The sequence below is a fragment of the Erpetoichthys calabaricus genome, chromosome 15 (genome assembly GCF_900747795.2).
Source record: "Erpetoichthys calabaricus chromosome 15, fErpCal1.3, whole genome shotgun sequence".
In the NCBI taxonomy this organism is placed as follows: Eukaryota; Metazoa; Chordata; class Cladistia; order Polypteriformes; family Polypteridae; genus Erpetoichthys; species Erpetoichthys calabaricus.
This window is the reverse complement of record NC_041408.2, coordinates 23,653,323-23,668,055: the sequence shown is the minus strand read 5'-3', so window position 1 is coordinate 23,668,055 and position 14,733 is coordinate 23,653,323. Positions and strand designations below refer to the sequence as shown.

The window sequence follows — 14,733 nt, the reverse complement described above, 5'->3', positions numbered from 1 at the left end:
GGTCACCACCCATCTTGAAAAGTTTCCCCCCTCACATATACTAATGTGCCACAAACAGAAAGTTAATATCACCAACCATCCCCATTTTATTAAGGTGTATCCATATAAATGGCCCACCCTGTATATCAGTTTTCCATCACCTTTTATATCTTGATGAAATCTTTCCCCATGCTTATCTCTGACATCACTTAGATTTGGTGGAAAAAAGTCGAGATGAGAATGTAAATAATGCGTCTTCGACATTTTGGCTCCCGTAAGCTAATATACTTTCGGCATATTCTCCACAAGCTCAGTATAATTCTCTGCTCTGTGACTGTCAAGAAAACTCTGGACAACCTGCACGAATGAGGTTGCTGATTCAGTTGGCTTCAGTTTCCTTTTGAACTCATTGTCAAGCATCAGTTCACATATTTCAGGGCCAACAAAAACACCTTCCTTAATTTTGGCTTCACTTTTCTCTAGACCAAACTTATTTCTTAAATGTTGAAATACATCGCCTTTACTGTCCAGTCACCCTAGTTGTCCAAGACCTGGAACATCATAACTAAAAAATGGGACGTGCTGGACAAAAATGGTTTGCAGATTTGGAGTCAGCAAGTGAAATTTGTTAAGGTACAGATGAAAGAATCCCAGTAGCAAAATGCTTGTTGACCAGTGTGATAGGACAGTTGCCGGTTCGATTCCCGTAAAATGCCAAAAGTGACTCGACTTTGTTGAGCCCTTGAGCAAGGCCCTTAACCTGCAATTGCTCTGTCCTGGGTATGACATTAATCTGCATCCAGCCCTGCATGTAGGCCATCCAACCTGCAGGGAAAAACCTGGGAGTTGCTGGCAGAATTGGCACTCTAGCCACTGTAAAAAACCTCACTCTGTTCCACTCCATCTGAACTAAGTGTAGTGATGAGGTGTCACCCGTCACACGGTTGGAACTAAGGTCCTAACCTGGGGTCCTGAGTTGGTTTGTCATGTGATGGGTGCAGCAATGCGCTGTATCAGCATGTGCTCCTAACCTCTCTCGTCTCACTGTCATTGCCCATGTGAGTGTTTAAAGAAATTCTTGGAACAATAGAGTTCCCAGTAAGAGAGCCTCAAGCACTCCCCCAAAGGTCTCCAAGAAGGCCAGGTACTCTCCCAATTGTCAGTGCATAAGCACACATTCTGGAATTTTGATTCAAGAGCCAGTGCTGAATGTTGAAGTAAGCCGGAGTATACCTAACCTCCCAAGCCACAATGCACCAGACCCTTACAGTTCCACCTGCAGGTGGTGGGGACTATTGGAGAACAGAGATTTTGCTCTTTTGGCATTGGCCTGGCCAGATCCCATGTGTAATGGCCTGGCAACCAGCCACTCACTGACTAGCAATCCTTAAGGCCTGGCTCCAAGGCAGGTCCCCAGTTTCTCTTTTCCAGGTGAGGTTACTTGATCCTTGTTGATTTTTTCCATGAAAATCAAGAATTGCACATCATCTGGTCTCTCACCTTGGACCAGTTTGCCTTGGGTGATTCTACTGGGCATTTGCCCCAGACAACAGATTTCCCAGGATCATTGGGAGATGGAAATCCCTACACCACGATATAGTGGTGAATCATGGAGAGGAAGATGTGACTTATCAGCTGCAATTGTCATTGTAGCAATGCACGTTTGAGTGACTTGAAATGATGGTGAGATTATAAGCTCTTTAATAGAGCATCATACATAGCACATATAAAGGATTTGCATTCTTCAACCAGTTGTTATGAACATATAGTTGTCTGTCCTGCTTATCTATTTTCTAAACAGTTTATCCAGTTCAGGGTCACTGAGAGCCAATGGTTACATTAGACATGAAATAGAATCCAACCTTCAGAGGAACACTGCTCTCCTACACATCTACACCTACAACTGTGACAAAATTACCTTTACCAGATGTTCATTCCAAAATAAAATACTTTTAGTTAGTATTGGAAAACTCCCACATAGGCCTGATATTCCAGGGGCTCAGCACCTAATGCTTTGAAGCAGGAGGAAAACATCTCCAGTGATATAACATGTAATGTATTAAAGGAAGCACATAATTACAAAGACATGTACCGTATTTTTTGCACCATAAGACGCACCTGACCATTAGACGCACCTAGGTTTAGAGGAGGAAAACAAGAAAAAAAATATTCTGAACCAAATTGTGCACTAATATGTTTAATAAAATACAGCAGAATAATATTTCAACCATGTAAATTCAACAGCGGTATTAAGAAACATCATCACTGTCATTACCAAATAAAGAGAGACTTTAAGGTTCAAGCACTCTTCTAGTTTTATGGAAACCCCAAGAACTCCTCATCGCTAGTGTCAGAATTTATTAAGCTCAGTTGCTCACAATCACTTTGCAGCATCACGTACCTATCATCACGCGACATAACCTGTCCAAAGCCACCAGGAGACAAAGCACGTTTGGACCAATACTCCCTGAAGTTATATCGCCAGTCTAGTCCCATCTATATTTGTAATGCCACAAAGCCGTTCATCTCGTGTTTTGTTGTGGGTTTCCAGTTTGAAAAAAAAAGCACAGCCCTCGATTCAAAAAATTGCTCTGCATACCTGTTTGTCTCGTCTGACAGCAGCTGAAAGGCAGCTTCAGGAAAAAACAGCCTGAAGTAGTCGAGCGGCTGGTAATCTATCGAGTCCAGAGTCCAACTCGGTGATAATGCGCAAAACATCGTCTGCTGAGTATTTTGTTTTCTGCACTCGCTTCGCTCCCTCATGAGATGTAGATGCTATCTTGCCTTTGTTTATATTTGTTTATATTTCGCAACTCACGCACACACAAGGATTTGATGCCGAGTCAATGAGTCTAACATTCCTCCAAGCACAGAGGGAATGCCTGTAACGTAACAGTGAGTTTTGTCGCCCTCTACCCCTGGATGTCGACTTTTGTCAGGTAATACACATCATGGTCTCTGATGCAATATTCACTCCATAAGACGCACAGACATTTCCAACCTTCTTTTGGGGAAAAAAAAGTGCGTCTTATGGTGCAAAAAATACGGTACTTTGCAGAATTATTAAAGAAGCTTACTTCATTGCTGAAAACTAATTTGCAAACACTAAATTTCTTCCATTCATTGATCTTTTAAAGCCAAAGTAACGTTCATTAGTATAACAACTAAATTGCAACTAACATAGTGAAAGAGTTTTAAGAAAGTTACAAGTAATTACTACACTTCCAGTCCAATTCAAGATTAGTAAACAGGCAATAACAAAGTATGATCGCCTATGTGAAGTAGCTTGAAGACAGCAGAACAATAGCTGTTGTACAAGAACTCTGAAATTATAATAATAATCTTGAGTTGACAAAGTTGATTAGCCTTAAAGTTGGGACGAGTCTAAAAAATGAATGAATGACTGATTTGAACAATAAAAGCACCAGGTGCTTGTGACATTTGAAATCTAAATTAATTTGACTTGTCCCACAAGTATTACTCTTTGTAAGCATTATTAATCAGTTGATGTCCTGTCCACGTATGGATGCAGACATCAATCCCACAATAGCAAATGTCATAAAGTGATTTTTCTGACCGTCTTGGTTTGATAATGTGTTATTATAGATAGTTTTGTTGAAATAAATAAGTACTGAAATATCTTGGGTTTCAGTAATGCACGTGGAAATGATATAATGTTTACATTTTTATTTTTAATATTGATTTTGAGTAGTATATTTAACCCCAATTGGATGCATTGAAGTTTATTTCAGGAGTTAGAATTCTGGGTAGCCAGTGTGCAGAGTTTGCTCATGTGTACCCATTCATGAAAAACAGATTGAACTAACTCCTATAGTGTCTGAAATCTCACGTGCCATTACTCTTCAATTCTCAATTGCAAATCACTCAATTATAGGAATATTTTTTCCTGCATCAATATCAAACCCCTGTTCAAGAGACGTCTCACCATGATGGAATTCTGCAGCCCATTCCTTTAATGTGGTATATAAAGGAAGCTGGTCTTGGTACATTTTGATTAGTCAAGAATGAATATCTAAAGGCATATTGTTCTCCTGAATTAGAAATTCGGTGATAGCAAAATGCTTCATTTTTACAGTTTTTGGCATACATGTTGACTTTCCTCTGAAACAAGAAATACTGTAAATTACAATCTGTGACCCTTCATGGACTGGCTTGATAAACTTGTTTAACTTGTTTTTAGACTTGAGTTAACAACCTAGAGCCTCCACAATGAAGTAAATATTGATTATGCAAGTATTCATTTCTATTTTGGTTATAGTGTCTGTGCACCTTTACTGCCTGTTTTCCTTTACAAATTATGGAGTAGGCATACTGATATAAGAAATAGCATTTCTTGATTTAGTAAACACACCAAAATGCAGAATAATGTATGCTTTTTTTTTGTTTTTGTTTTGTTTTGTTTTTTTAAAACCAGGCCACCTGCTGATCCATCACAGCTTGTTTTGCGACCACCGGTTGTTACCATTATGGGCCATGTTGATCATGGAAAAACTACTTTGCTGGACAGTTTAAGAAAAACACAAGTGGCAGCAATGGAGGCAGGGGGTATTACCCAGCATATTGGTGCTTTTCTTGGTGAGTTTTTCTCTGCAAGGATGATGTCTTTTTGTTAAAAAGCATTTTAAAATGGTTTGCACTTACTCCGCTTTGTATTATTTATGGTAAATTATTATTAATTTGTATCTTGTGAACCACTTCTTTCTAAATTTAAAAGTATTATTTTGTACAGGTACATTTTATGTTGATTCTGAATGAATATACCTGTAGTATTATTGTTTTGTTTCTGTTGAAAATTAAGAATGAATATTGACTGTCAACTTTTCTTACATGTAAGGTGGTTTGGTCAGAGTGCCCTGGAAAAATACTATAAACCCTTTGATATATTAGCTGTATTACCTTATAAAAAAGAAAAATATAAGTTATTTATGACCAGAGAATTTAAAAACAATTTTTAGAGACCCCAGATGCTGGAGGTGCTTTGCACAAATGTGGTCAGATAAGTTAAAAGGTGAGAAGATTTAAAAAGGAAGGAAGGATAAAGTCAAGTATACAGAGTACCCATCCATCCATCCATCCATTTTCCAACCCGTTGAATCCGAACACAGGGTCACGGGGGGTCTGCTGGAGCCAATCCCAGCCAACACAGGGCACAAGGCAGGAACCAATCCTGGGTAGGGTGCCAACCCACCGCAGGATGCACACAAACACACCAAACACACACTAGGGACAATTTAGAAATGCCAATCCACCTAACCTGCATGTGTTTGGACTGTGGGAGGAAACCGGAGCGCCCGGAGGAAACCCACGCAGACACGGGGAGAACATGCAAACTCCACGCAGGGAGGACCCGGGAAGTGAACCCGGGTCCCCAGGTCTCCCAACTGCAAGGCAGCAGCGCTACCCACTGCGCCACCGTGCCGCCCATACAGAGTACCTTTTGTTAAAATGTAAATTAATATAGAAGACAAGAAGAAGTGACAGTATACAAGATTCAGGAACAGTATTACACGATAAATGATTTGAACACCTGGACAATATTTAACCAGTCTGAGAATTAGATTCAGTTTTGTTGTTTCCTTCCCATAAATCTGTGTCTTTGACCTAATGTAAAATGGCACATGAAAGATTATTCTGACTGTACCAGGAACGATAAAGTGTTGGATAGCAGACTTGAAGGATCTTTAATCCAAACAGTACTGGTGTGCCTCTGAAACAGAATACATCCTGCCTGTGTTGCCATTGTAAATGGAAGGAACCCTTTTAAAGCCAATGTAAAATGTGATTATTTGGTATTTTGGGAGTATTTGGTGTTTATTAGTGACATGATTTACTGCTACCCAAAGAAAGTAATCTGAATAACATAAATGCAGTTTAATTTGTACTCCAGTTCAGCTACCATCAGGAGAAAAGATTACATTCCTTGACACCCCTGGACATGCAGCGTTTTCGGCCATGAGAGCCAGAGGAGCCCTTGTGACAGATATTGTTGTCCTGGTTGTTGCTGCTGACGATGGGGTGATGAAGCAAACTATAGAGTCTATAAATCATGCAAAGACTGCAAAAGGTAAGTAGCCTTCTGTTACTTATGTTATGTGCTTCCATTTCCAGTTACTTCTTTCTATCAGTAATAAAGAGAAACATTCCTTTTAAAGTTGATCATTTTCCTTAAAGTATAAGTAGGTTAGGTGAATTGGTGTTGCCATATTGGTGTTTGTGTGTGTTCGTGTTCAACCTGTGATGGACTGACACCCCCTCCTGGAGTTGTTCCTGCCTTGTGTCCGATGATTGCTAGGATATGCTCCAGCTTCCCTGTGACCCTGCCTTGGTTAAGTGGGTTTTGATAATGGATGGGTTTTTTCTTTAGTCTGTTTATTAAAATGGACATAAATAGGATAGTCTGTTAGAGAGTTAGAACTTCCATCCATCCATCCATTTTCCAACCCGCTGAATCCGAACACAGGGTCACGGGGGTCTGCTGGAGCCAACCCCAGCCAACACAGGGCACAAGGCAGGAACCAATCCCGGGCAGGGTGCCAACCCACCGCAGGACACACACAAACACACGCACACACCAAGCACATACTAGGGCCAATTTAGAATCGCCAATCCACCTAACCTGCATGTCTTTGGACTGCGGGAGGAAACGAGTTAGAACTTTCAATATTAAAAAAAAAAATAATAATAATAAAATATGATTTTTGTTGTAGTTCCTATTATCCTAGCTATAAATAAATGTGATAAGCATGAAGCCAATCCAGAGCGGGTGAAGAAGGAGCTCCTGTCCTACGGTGTGGTGTGTGAGGAATATGGTGGAGACGTGCAAGCTGTTCATATATCAGCAGTCAAGGTTCGAAGTTAAACAGAAGATTTATCAGCATGTTTCACTTTATGAATTATGTGTCTTTTTTTTTTTTTCTTTCAAAACATTTGTTGTGTTGGTTGCCTATTTTAATGTTAAACCTAAATACATAGTAATTGAAATTTAGTCTTTGCTTTATATCAGGAACTGAAAATTTTGTTAAAGTTTCTGTAGTTGCAGAATAGATACCGTAAGTAGAAACCATTTTTTTGGTTATAATTTAGGCTTATGTTTGCATTTCGTGGTGTACATATCATTAAAGTAACAAGCTCAATTCCCTGTCTGTTTCCATGTAGTCTTTATTTTCTTAAAAAAAAAAAAATAAAAGCAATTATTTTGCAGCTAGCTGACAAGTATTTTCCTGTTCTTCTTCAGCCTTCTATTGGGCCCCATTCCCTACACCTCCATCTCAGAGCCCCTTTTCATCTAATCATCCTTTGTCATTTGCTCCACATGCACAAACCACCTCAGTCTTTTTCTCCTCAGCACAGCACAGCACCTATTGTCTCAACATCTCTGTCTTAATTCCTTAATTTCCTTAATCTTCCTCTCACTCCGTGACACTCGACATATCCTCCTGACTATTCTCATCTCTTTTCTTTCAGCTTTGCTTCATGTTCAGTCATTTATGTGCCATGTCTCACTCCAGTAGAGCATACTACCCCTCATACAGGTTTTGAAAACTTTCCCCCTCAATATTAGAGAGGCACCTTTATGAGTCATCACGGGGGACAGCTCCCAGAATTTCTTCTATGCACCTTTTACCCTCACTATTACTACTGTGCCTAAACCCCTTTATCCAAAACCACTCAATTTACACTTAGTACATCAGAATTCTGCCCTCAACATACACACTTTCTACAAAGGTCATGGTTGCCACTTACAGACAGCCCCTACATGCTACTAAATGTTTTACGCACCCACTATCAACAACCTGTGCATTTTATAGAGCTACTCCCAACTCCTCTACCCCCCCCCCCCACACACACACACACACACACAGTGCACTGTCATGTATCTCAGTCGCGTGGGAGATAGTGGAGATATGGTTTCTTGCAAATGCAGTTTTCCATAGTCCTCTAGAAGTATATGCAGTGCTGTTCTGACCTTGCAAATTATTGTATTCTTGTATTTTCAATATTTACTTTTACAGGGAGAAAATATAATGGCTTTGGCGGAAGCCACAGTTGCCCTTGCAGAAATGCTGGAGCTAAAGGCAGATCCAAAGGGAATGGTAGAAGGAATTGTCATTGAGAGTCGAACAGACAAAGGCAAGGGGTAAGAGCTGGGCTCTTTTATTTTTTTAATGCTACAGGATTGAAATAACACAGGAGGTAAATGTGTTTTTGAGTTTTCTTTGGAAGCTTATATTTCAGTTCCTTTGCACTGAATTAAAATTAGGTAGACATGTATTGTACAGCACACATTTTATATTCACATATGTATATGTCCATGCTATTTCAAGTCTGAAAATAAATATGAATGCCTTTGCATCTTTTCATATTGTAAACTGTGCTAAAATGAATAATTTTGTCATGGTTTCTCAACCTGCTTGTCTCCTAGTCAACTTTCAGGTTATTCTTGAATTTGTCTCTTTCACTCAGGCCTGTAACAACTGCTATTATTCAGAGAGGTACATTGAAGAAAGGTTGTATCCTGGTAGCTGGTAAGGCATGGGCTAAAGTGCGCTTAATGTATGATGAAAATAACAAAGGAATAACACAGGCTGGGCCAAGCACACCTGTGGAGATTGTTGGTTGGAAAAACTTGCCATCTGCTGGAGATGAAATCCTAGAAGTAGAATCTGAGGTGAGAAGTTGTCTGTTCATTCACTTTAACAATTTCATGTTGGATGACAACTGTAACATTGCAAGCATTAGAAAATGTCTGGATAACGTCCGTGCACCAAAGATATTTTAACTTAAGGCAAGATAGCCCAAGATTCCATTTACAGTGGACCCTTGACTTACGAACTCAATTCGTTCGCGAGGGCTGGTTGTAACTCAAGTTGGTTGTAAGTCAAGACTATTTTTCCCCATAAGAAATAATGGAAATACCTATAATGCATTCCGAACTTCCCACAGCAACACTTACTTAACCTTTTCATAATAAAAAAGGGTTGTATAATGTGCATAATTTACCAAAACACCAATAATTTTTCTAATGTACTAACCAGAAAGTTATAAAAAGTGCCTAGCCTACTAGAAACAACAATTTCATACTGTACTCACCATTTAATTTGACATCTTTGGGCTGCAGGAAGGGAGGAGGAGGAGAATGAAATGGAAGGTGGTTATTGTTTGGAAGGAGCCTCCTTATACAAATCTTTTCTTTGTAAAATTGTCGAGATGGTGGATTTCGACATGCTGTACATATTAGCGAGATCGGTCACACGAACACCACTCTCATATTTCCGCACGATTTCCTTCTTCGTTTCGATTGTGATCGCTTTCTTTACCTTCGTTACCTTCTCTTCCTTTCTTAGCAATTATCGAAAAAAAAAATATAAATCACTGCACTAACCGAAATTACGTCCACAAACACATGTATTTGGGCTCCGACTGACGCTTACAAACGCTCTCGGCTGTTTGTTTACAATCGCGCAAGCGGATGCACGTGACCGCATTCAGGTCATAACGCAAGATGTTGGTCGTAAATCAAGTTGTTCGCATGTCAGGCCGGTCGTATATCAAGGGTCGACTGTATTAATTTTCTGAACCCACTCATTCCAGTTTAGGGTCACAGGAAGCTTATGCCTGTCCCAGTAGCATCTAGTCCATGGCAGGGACCGAATCATAGGTCCCAACCATAGACTGTTATACCTTCATTCACACCAGTGAGTTTAGAGTTTTTAATCAAGCTCACCTGCACTGAAAGGTTGAAATATAGTGTGCGTGTGCGTGTGTGTGTGCGCATGCGCATCGTGTCTATTTCTCTGCCCGGGCCTTTACCTCAGCGCACTGCGTCTTGTATTCTCCCATCTGGATCGTCATCCACTGTAGTTCCATTGCCAACTCTACCAAGACTTGGGAAAGGTCATGCTGCTCCATCATCTCAGCAGATTTTGCCAACTATGCCACTGTAACAAAAAGCCAAGAGATGCGTGAAATGTTTTGGGGCAGCCACCCCATATACTTGAAATAAGAATAACCGATTTGTAAAAAAAAAAAACAAATCGAGTAGTCAATCAAGACTGTGGCCAATATGGGATTGCCTGAGAACCGATTATGGGATTATGTCCAGAAGTGGAATCTGTGGAGAAACCAGATGCGGAGTTATAGTGGCTTCCCTTTTGGGGATCTATTGAGGAGGGAGAAAGAGCATTAGTGCACCCAGTCAACCCTAATTTTGGCATATAACATTTGGTTAAGCCCATTGACTGCCCCCATGCCCGCATATTTGTCTATATAATACAATGGTAGATCAGTAGTTTAAAAAGGGTAATATTTACTTATGAGTGTGTTATTTTTTTACTTTGTTTCCCTAGCACAGAGCTCGTGAAGTGGTTGAGTTCAGGAATTATGTGGAAGGACAGGAGAAAATGCAGGAGGATCAGCAGATAATAGATGTCAAGCAGAAAGAACACCGGGAAGTTTACAAGAAGGAACGAGAAGGTTTCAGTCATCTTACCTGGAGGCAGAGGAGAGCTGCTATGTACAAGGCAAATAAGCATCTTTTGGCAAGCAGACCCAAAGAAAAGGCTGAGAAGGACCAGTTTACTTTGCCAATTATCATCAAAGGTGATTCTTTACTATATCACATTGTTCTGCTTTATTTTACAAGTAGAGGAAAAAGAACAGAGCTAACATCCGACCTCTAAACTGCTATTGACATAGAAAAATTTTGCACCTTTGCAAAAAATATCCTCATTCATAACACCCGAATAAAACCTGAAAACTTGTTCCCTATAGGCTACATTTAATTTAAACATATCTATGTTGGGGAACTTTGATTGGCCATCGAGTGCTTCATTTTGTAGCTTAAATGTCATGCACTTTTTACTTGAGGGGTCAGGTCTATGTGAAAGTGTTTAATTATAGGTCATTTGGTGAAACGCAGTCTGTAATCTGAAGTAATGTGAAGTATAAGAAAAAAATCAGGGATGTTTAGTATAAATGTGATTAGAATTAAAAAAGACATTGAGGCTTCTTTCACTGCTTCAGAGATATTGAGAGCTAGACAGAGCAGAGTTGGAAAGAGAATACATGTAGCTTGCACTCCTGCATACAATACCTGAAGGAAACCCATAGTAACATTTTCTTTGTTTCAGTGGGTATGATGCTTGCTGGGACAGGCTGCAACATTTCTGTCACCCTGTTCCGGATAAGCAGGTTTGGAAATTTAATGGATGAATTGTTATCGCCCCTCACTGTAACATCCAATCATATGGCTCAATTTGGGGGAAATTGGAAGTGTTTTCCTAATAATGAGAAGCAGTGAGAGGGCAGTGTCAGCAATTTTGTACAATTTTATACTATTTATATATTTCAATGTTACAAAAGTACCTAAACAATTTTTTTTTTTTAAATTTGCAGGATAAAGTATGTAGAATAATTCTGTATCCTCAGTATCTCAATCCTTAAGCAAGTAAATGCTATTCTCCTACTACCCCATGGTCACAAGCAAACACATGCCATTCACCTCCCCAGCAACCTTGGCCATGCCCAAAACATGCCAGCAAAATAAAACTTTGATGGCTAGCAGAATAGCAGATGCCCCTGCTTTCCAATGACAGTCCCTCTTTCTGTTCCATTAATTATTTGCTCACTTGGTAAAGAGTACACTGTGTGAGTACCTCAGGCTGATTAAAAATGATTATGTCTTAAGTGCCTTCAAGTGGAGGTCTGTACACATATACTGTATATATAATCTCTGATAAAGCAGGTTTGAATTGTAAAAACTACAATTTAATATTAAGGATCTGAAGCCTGACAGTCATTCATGAATGTTACTTGTAGAGCTAATCTTGGTTTGCTAGAAAAATCCAAACATTTTCAAGAATGTAAATGAGGAAAGAAGGACGTGGCTCCTTGCTGACCATGCATTACAGTTTAGAATATACACAGTTGCACCTAGCTATTATATTTCTGTATAAATTAACAAAGTGGAATGCTAGTCAACTTGAATTGTATTTTTAAGACCGTAAAGGAACAACTGGAAGTAAAGAGTTAGAGGAAAGTTCTTATTTATGGTGTGAAGTTGAAATGAAATGCCTGTTCCAAATATATTGCCATTCTAGTTATGGATGACTAGGCTTGAATACTGGAGAACATAAATATATTAATGTTATAACATTGGTCCTGTTTTCTGTCAAGAGTGTGTTTTGTATTTTGGACAGTTTACATGGCTTTGGAGGGTATGGTTAAAGGATGCGAGTAAAATTATATGGACTGTATGCCATGAATTAAGTAAACTGCAGTCTGAATCATTTTACTAGGAAAGTCATTCATATAAGTGTGGCTTGTCCCTGATCAGTATGTTCTTCATTTAACTCAGGCGATGTTGACGGATCAGTGGAGGCGATAATGGGTATTTTGGACACCTATGATGCAGATGAGGAGTGTGAGCTCGACGTTGTGTATGTTGGAGTTGGAGACATAAGTGAAAATGATGTTAACCTTGCAGAAACCTTCTCAGGTAGTGTGCAAAACAAATACTACTCTGTGTAACAGAACTGCATCAGGTTGAGAAATAAGTATAAGTAGTAAAATAACTATAAAGTAAAAAAAATTTGTCAAATTTACATTAAAAATGAGTATTATTCTAAAAGCTTAATCTATCGATGCTGATAGATCTGCTCCAGATTTTCTGTAAAATGCTGAATTTCAATGTTTTATTTTTATTTATTTCACATTTTAGCAAATATGGTGGATAATAAATTAATACAAATTAACACCTTTTAGTCTTTTATTATTAATAGACCATGTAAGATACAAAACTAAACACAAGTCTCTTGTTTTTCTTTATTTTTTTTTTAATAATAAAGAAGTTAAGTAAGCCAAGCTGCATCTTTAGACACCCAAATACTATGATAAAAATGAATATTTATGCAAGGATTAAGCCTCTTAAGTCATTTAAACAAAGAAGTATAACTAATATCCAAAAAAAACTCTTATTTTTTTTGGTTTTCAATAAAAGAATTAGGTAAACATACTGACACTGTTGTTAGTGCTATTATCTCATGAGTTTTGATCCAACGGATGCCTTGTGCCTAGTGCAGCTAGATTAGGCCCTGGCCCCTGGCGACCATCACTTGGATTAAGCAGGTTTAAGAATGTTATGTTAATAAAGATTTGAAAGGTGAGTTAATACAGTAGATGCATGGTGAAGAGTGTTATCAAGCGTTCACAGTCCACAGGTACTGTAGCTTTTGGAAAGAAAAGATATTTACATCAATCCCTCAAGTCTAACATTGTGAAAGTTTTCATTTTTGCTTTCTCCTTATAATTAGGCATTGTTTATGGGTTTAATGTGGATGTCAGCAAAGCGGTACAACAGATAGCTGCAAAAAAAGGAATACAAATTAAACTGCACAAGGTCATCTACAAACTCGTTGACGACCTTAAAGAAGAACTGTGCAACAAACTGCCTCCAACAGTAGAAGAAAATGAAATAGGCAAGTGTGTTTTATATTCAACTTAATTATTTAGGTGTTTATGTTGACATATCATGGTCATGTTGCAGATAATCTAGAAGGCTAACAAAATGCAAGGTTACATCATAAAAATAAATCGGAGGATATTATGTTCAGTCTTTTTAAAGCAATAGCACAATCTCAGTTGTTATTCAGTTCATGTTACCATAATATGCAAACCACAGGAAGACACTGGAAGCTGAGCAGAGATGAGTGCATTTGGACTAAAGATTACATGGAATGTAATTATTATACGAATTTGTGTTTTGTTTTTTTGTTTGTTTTTTTTCCCCACTTCTTTTTCTTACTGGCTGATTAGTAATCTTCACTTGGAAAGATATTGCACCAAGGCAGATATCCTTACTTTAAAATACATTGTGTATCACTCAATCAAACAAAATGGAAGATTTGATTACTCACAAACATCTGGTTTTCAATATCTTTTATGATGCTTGATTCTCCTCCCCTATAAATAGAAGCCTTTTAAATGTCAAATTCAATCCTTTTCAATGCAAGCATTCTTTTGACAGTAAAGCATTGGGCAAGTTGTTTACAGTCAGGTAACATACTTTTTATATTTTACTCATTATCATGGCAAGACAAATAATACTTAAAGGTTTAAGAAGTTTGTTCATTAAATACTAGCCGTCCCTTGCAGCTTCACCCACATAGTAGTGAAACAGGACAAACTTTAAAAATCAATAAACGGGTGTCGCTAGCTAAGCGGAGGCAAGGTATACTCTAAATCGCAGAGGTAGAGCAACTTGAACGGAGGGTGGCACCCAGATCCCCATTCCTGACGTCACACTTCCCCATCCCCTCAGTCCGCAGCCTCTGTCTCAGAATAGCACGAATATATCGCTCCTGCAAGCGAACTATGATTCATAGCACGATGAGAGAAGTCGCAAAATCAACCAGAATATTCAAGCAAATTATAGAAAAAAACCTGATTTAAATCCATTAAGTAGATCTCTCTTTCGATAGATAAGCGGAGGTAATGTACACCCCGAGGCTGACATGTGAGTGAGGAGGGCCCTGTCCCCCTACCCTTGGCCTGGTGCATGTGTCTTGAATTCATGCAAATAAATCGGTACCACAAGTGAACTATGATACTTAGCGCAATGAGAGAAGTTTGCAAAATCAACCGGAATGTTCAAGCAAATTATAGAAAAAAACCCGATCTAAATCCATTAAGTAGTTCTCTCGTCAAAAGCGCACAGACATTCAGATAGATAGACAT

The 14,733-nt window shown here is 38.8% G+C and overlaps 1 protein-coding gene across 3 annotated transcripts in view; it reads left to right on the top strand.

Moving 5' to 3' along the window:
- Positions 1-14,733, top strand: part of mtif2 (mitochondrial translational initiation factor 2) — a 36,692-nt gene that overhangs the window by 10,350 nt on the left and 11,609 nt on the right. The window contains exons 5-12 of one of the 3 annotated variants that reach the window (XM_028820220.2): positions 4,415-4,575; positions 5,888-6,064; positions 6,708-6,847; positions 8,013-8,137; positions 8,464-8,668; positions 10,347-10,599; positions 12,356-12,496; positions 13,311-13,475. In XM_028820220.2, the coding sequence (XP_028676053.1) occupies positions 4,415-4,575; positions 5,888-6,064; positions 6,708-6,847; positions 8,013-8,137; positions 8,464-8,668; positions 10,347-10,599; positions 12,356-12,496; positions 13,311-13,475 (1,367 nt within the window). Of the gene's footprint in view, positions 1-4,414; positions 4,576-5,887; positions 6,065-6,707; positions 6,848-8,012; positions 8,138-8,463; positions 8,669-10,346; positions 10,600-12,355; positions 12,497-13,310; positions 13,482-14,733 lie in introns of all 3 variants that reach the window. The other 2 variants (XM_051919682.1, XM_051919683.1) reach the window with 2 other exon arrangements.